Below are 5,769 nucleotides of genomic sequence, written 5' to 3' on the forward strand. Positions count from 1 at the left end.
TTCCAGTTGATTGCAGGAGAAAATATAGGGTATGAAACATTTATTGATATTTTATAGTTAGGTTAATTTATTATATGGCCCAACAATTAATTAAATAGGTGCAACAACTTTTTAAAGTAGATTTTTTAGGAATGTTTTCCTTTTAATAGTATTGATATTCAGAAGACTGGGGTTTTGGCTGACTCCTGATTCGAATAGGTTTTCTACAACAATTAGATTTATGTTGCAGCTAAGACCAATTCTTAAAGACTATATGCACTGTGATATTGGTAATGGTGAAGCTGCGAGCTTCTGGTTTGATTCTTGGACATCTCTTGGCCCTTTAATCGACTTCACAGGCCAAGGAGGTCCTCTAGTCTTCGTATAAGGAAGGGCGCTAATGTCAATCAAGCCTCAACTAATGGATCCTGGACTCTACCCGCAGCACGTTCCAACGCTATTCAAACCATTCAAGAGGTCATCACTACGATTGATCCTCCAAATTCTACTAAAGGTACGGATACCTTTAAGTGGCGTAAATCTGATGGTACTTTTGGTCCCATTTTTTCTTCCAAAGTGACTTGGGAGTTCTTGCAACAACCCTCTCCTACTGTGTTTTGGAGCAAAGATATTTGGCTTAAAGAAAATATACCGAGAAACTCCTTCGTGGCTTCGCTTGCTCTTCTGAGAAGGTTACCAACTAAGGACCGACTTTTGCATTGGGGATTAAATGTCTCTGGGGTTGTGTTCTCTGCGCGTCAGGTTTGGAAACTCATCATCACCTCTTCTTTGAGTGTGATTATTCCTCCTCTCTTTAGCTGTCTTTTGCGTCGCACATCTGGGATTCACGCTGCAGCAGCTTGGATTCTGCAGCCTCATGCTCCTGCCAATCACAATGCATCCGTGCTCATGAAGCTCATCTTCCAGTCTATCATTTATATTGTGTGGAAGGAGAGAAACACACGCATTTTCACCGCTGTCTCCACCTCTGCTCAGGGCCTTCATCTTCAGCTGGACAGGCTACTAAGGGACCGCATTCTATCTCTTCCTGCCAGACTGCAGCCAGCTTCCTCTGCTTGAGTTTTATTTCCTCTGTTACCGTCCTCCTTGATCGTTTCTCTCCTTTTGTTCTTGTTATTGAGTTGGGTTGATCTTGTTTCTTTTCTTTTCTTTGTAATAAGTTGCTTGCAACAATTTAAAAAATCGAAAATGGTATAAATCTTAACATTTTACCAAAAAAAAAAACTTCCATAAAATGCATGTAATATGCATTGAATATTAATGCATGCATCGCCTTTGAGCTGATAAAAAAACGATACCAACTTCCATATCTCTTCTCCTGAAAAATATTCCAAATTATATTATCTTAACGGCATAAACGATATTGGCTTTGAGATCACACAATATATTCTCAACTTCCTAAACAGTACAGATATATTCATAACAATAATTATTCATTTCAAAAAAATATCTTCTAGCATTTTCTTATAAAGAAAGACGCCTTCTATCGACCTAAACTCACAACTCATTCAAAGAAAATACAGTAGACACATGAATTCTATTCCGAGACATCATGTATGGTTATACTGACACACCTTTTTGTACAATATCTGATATTACGTGTATATGCATACTAATTAATTTAATCTGCACACTACCACAATCAAATGGTATGTCGATGTAGCACTTGTTGCAGGCTGAGATTCAGACTACGCGGATGGCTTGACTGAGGTTCGGATGGATCGGCCTGGACAGAACGGACGGACGGTCGGAGGAGCGGCAAGGTGGATGCGATGGAGAGATGGCCACCCGATTGGTACCAGAAACAAATGAGAATGATTTTTTATGAGTTTATAAGATGAACTATAAAGTAAACTAACTGGAGAATGATGAACAGAAGCATATATGACTTTTTATGGATTTTAATTTAAGATGGTCGATCTAAAATTATATGATGCGATTGAAACAAAAACAAGAGAATGATAGAAGATGGAGGATGGATTCTTGTTGCTGGGCGTGTGCCTCTCTCAACAAGCACATGAGATGGAGATGGCGTGAAGATGGGATCTGGCTTGCTGGACTGATGTTTCTCTCAAGCTGGATCGGTGGATGGAATGGAGTGAGGAATCACCACAAGTTTGATGATGAAAACTTGATAAGATTCAAGGTTTTTTCTAGCCGGCTTCACACTCAGAACTAGAGAGAAAATGGTTTCTTTGCTGGGGCAAACAGACTCATATATTTCATAAGCTAAAAAAATACAAGGCTGCTTATAGTGGGGATTAAATACCCGGCAGCTATGCCCTTCTAGGAGACTTTGAAGCAAAAACAACAAGGATTCTCTTGGACAACTAAATCGACAAGTCCAAACAAGATGGGCCGACTCTCTTGGACTCTAAAGCAAAGGCTAACAAAGGCGTTGAATTATTGGACTCAAATAAAATAAAAGGACTAACAATTTGCCCATAAGTTTATTGCAATAAAAATAAAAGAACCAAGACAAACCAAAAATAAACCGGTTAGAAATCATAATTGAATTCTTACCTTCTTACCTTAAATTGAATGGGGCGGATTACTCAGAACCGGATTGAATTGGGAAGGGGTCTGAACCGAGATCACATGTGGAGATGATTAGGCCGGTTTGGTTCTGGCCGAAGGATCTAAATTGAATTGGACCGGCTTGATCTTGAATCTTCAATTGGATAATCTCTTCAATCAGCAGCTGGTTCTGGCCATTTTGTCCATCTTGATCTAGGATCTGTTGGACGGCTTTGGAGAAACCTTTTCTTATGGCTTGGCTCCACTTCGGGTAGTCGGACCACACCTAACTATGGGCACCTCCATTTGGATGGCCTCATCATTCCCTGCCCCTTGAAAAGGTTCTGGCCTCAGAACACCATCATCTACAAGAAAATGGGACAAATCAGATACATTGAACACATGAGAAATTTTTAACTCACCTGGAAGCTCAAGCTTGTAAGCATTGTCATTGATCTTCTCAAGGACCCTGAATGGGCTAGTCCCTCGTGGCGACAGTTTGGACTTCCTCTCTTCTTGAAACCGCTCAGGTCACATGTGCAGCCACACCAAATCGCCTGGTTCGAACAACACCTCCTTTCTCTTCTGGTCGACCCGGACCTTAAGCTTGGCCATCTTGGCCTCCAGTTTCTCCTTGACCTTCATATGCATGTTCTTAACAAACTCGGCCTTACTAGCACCATATCGGCTGCGGTACATGGAACTGGGGAGCTCGGAGAAGTTGAGTGGCGTTTCTGGCTTAAAACCATAGACAACTTCAAAAGGAGAGGGGTTGGTAGCAGAGTGCTTAGCGTGGTTGTAAGCAAACTCAATAAACGGCAAACGAGATAACCAATTATTTAAGTTCTTACCGACCGTAGCTCTCATTAACTGAGAGATTGTACGGTTTACTACCTCTGTTGGCTGCCAGTCTGTGGATGACAAGTGGTCGAGAGAAATAGTTTAGTACTGATTTTACCCCACAATGTTCTCCAGAAATGGCTTAGGAATTTGGAGTCTTGGTCGGACACAATGGTTCTCGGAACACCATGCAGACGGACTACCTCTTTAAAGAACATGTCGGCCGTCTGGGTAGCATCATTGGTCTTGTTACATGCTATGAAATGGATCATCTTGGAAAACCTGTCTACCACTACAAAAATGGAATCTTTGTGGTTTATCTTGGGCAAACCCAGGACAAAGTCCATAGAAACATCTATCCAAGGGTGGTTAGGAATAGGTAAAGGCATGTATAAACCATAAGGATGTGACCTGGATTTTGTCTTAGACAGACTGTGCATTTGGCGCATAGGTTTTCAACATCTCTCTTCATGTTTGGCCAAAAGAAATAGTCGGTTAGGACACTTAAGGTCTTGTCTCGACCAAAGTGCCCCATGAGGCCGCCACCATGGGCCTCCCGGACCAGCAATTCCCTCATAGAACCTTTGGGAATGCATAGTTTCTTTTCCTTGAATAAGAAACCATCATGCTGATAGTAAGGACCGAATGCTCCTTGTGTAGTGTTTCTGAAAGCTTCTTGAAAATCAAGGTCAGTAGCATAAGAATCTTTAATAAATTCAAAACCCATGATCTTAGCTTCCATTGTCGAGATAAGAGTATATCTTCGGGACAAGGCACCAGCCACCACATTGTCTTTGCCCTTCTTGTACTTAATCACATAAGGGAAAGTCTCCATAAACTCCAACCATCTGGCTGCTTAAGCGTCTCATGATCTGTATGAATGACAAACTCTTTAGAATAATGTTGCCAACTTTCAAGAGACCTTACTAGAGCATAAAACTCTTTGTCATAGGTCGGATAATTGAGGGCAGCTCCACTCAATTTCTCACTGAAGTAGGCCACTGGACGGCCTCCTTGAGTAAGCACGGCTCGTATACATGTACCTGATGCATCACATTCAATCTCAAAAGTTTTATCGAAGTTAGGCAGAGTAAGAACCGGTGCATGAGTCAAACTATATTTAATCTTGTTAAAAGACTCTTCTTGGGCTGATCCCCAAGTAAAGGATACGTTTTTCTTGATCACGGAAGTCATTGAAGCAGCAATGGTACTGAAGTCCTTACAAACCGTCGATAGAAGCTGGCCAGACCATGGAAAGTGCGGACATGTCCGATCGTGGTCAGTGTGGGCCAGTCTTGTATCGCCTTGATATTTTCCTCATCGACCTTCAGACCCTGTGAACTCACAACAAAGCCTAAAAATACCAATTGATCAGTGCAAAACACACATTTCTTTAAGTTAGCATAGAGGCCTTCTGGTCTAAGAACTTTTTATCACGTGTTCAAGGTGGTCGACGTGATCAGTTAAAAGCAGCTATAGATCAGTATATCATCAAAGTACACAACCACAAATTTACTGATATAAGGTCGAAGAACTTGGTTCATGAGTGTCATGAAAGTGCTGGGGGCGTTGGTGACCAAATGGCATCACTAACCACTCGTACAGACCTTGTTTGGTCTTGAAATCAGTCTTCCACTAATCACCCTCCTTCATACGAATTTGGTGGTATCCACTCCTGAGATCAATCTTAGAAAACACAATAGGATGTCAACATTGGGACACAATCTCAGTATGGTGCAACATCATCTCAAAGTGGGCAAGACTATTCTAATGCAAAGGATGGGTCGTTTAGAATGGAATTTGATTTTGATTTTGGATATGAGCAATGGACTTAATTTTCAAAGAGATGATTAACGAAATCAGCCTTTAAGATATGAGGTTATAATCTATTTGAAAGATCAGGTGGAAACTCCAAAGAATAGTCTTCTGAGATAGACTATGATGTGTTGTCGTGGTGGAAGGTAAATGAATACAAGTATTCGGTTTTGTGCTCAAATTTCTTGTATTTAATAATATTTTTTTAACTTAACTGATTTTCTAATTTTTAATAGATTGAACGATTAATAGGTTTGGAGATACATTTTAAAAATAAAATGACACTAATTTGGTTGTTCTTTTGAAATTTTGGATGCAACTTTTGTTAATGCATGGAACAAAAAGCTTGACAAGCTTTTTAAGTGAGTAGCATAGGGGTGGGCGTTCGGGTACCCGTTCGGGTTCGGGTCGGGTATTTCGGATTTTCGGGTATTTCGGTATAGAGGTCTAGAACCCGTTCGGGTATTTCTGTACTTCGGGTCGGGTTCGGGTATTTTTAGTTCGGATTCGGTTAATTCGGATCGGGTTCGGATATTTAGATTTTGAAAAAAAAAATTAAAATTTTCATTTCTCAAGTTTGTTGTATTTAAAAATATA

The 5,769-nt window shown here is 40.6% G+C and overlaps 1 protein-coding gene across 1 annotated transcript; it reads left to right on the plus strand.

Moving 5' to 3' along the window:
- Nucleotides 1–220: 220 nt before the first annotated feature.
- LOC106354885 lies at nucleotides 221–1,059 on the plus strand. Its single transcript, XM_013794927.1, has 2 exons — nucleotides 221–294; nucleotides 339–1,059. Exons 1-2 carry the CDS (start codon nucleotides 221–223, stop codon nucleotides 1,057–1,059), a joined length of 795 nt encoding a protein of 264 aa, XP_013650381.1.
- The last annotated feature ends 4,710 nt before the right edge of the window (nucleotides 1,060–5,769 follow it).

Source organism: Brassica napus, chromosome A7, assembly GCF_020379485.1.
Source record: "Brassica napus cultivar Da-Ae chromosome A7, Da-Ae, whole genome shotgun sequence".
NCBI classification, from domain to species: Eukaryota; Viridiplantae; Streptophyta; class Magnoliopsida; order Brassicales; family Brassicaceae; genus Brassica; species Brassica napus.

Bases quoted from the DNA above. Each gene is read 5' to 3' on its own strand.
- LOC106354885 (XM_013794927.1), top strand. From the start codon at position 221: ATGTTGCAGCTAAGACCAATTCTTAAAGACTATATGCACTGTGATATT. The intron at 295-338 runs GTTTGATTCTTG...TCGACTTCACAG, and splicing joins GGTGAAGCTGCGAGCTTCTG to GCCAAGGAGGTCCTCTAGTC.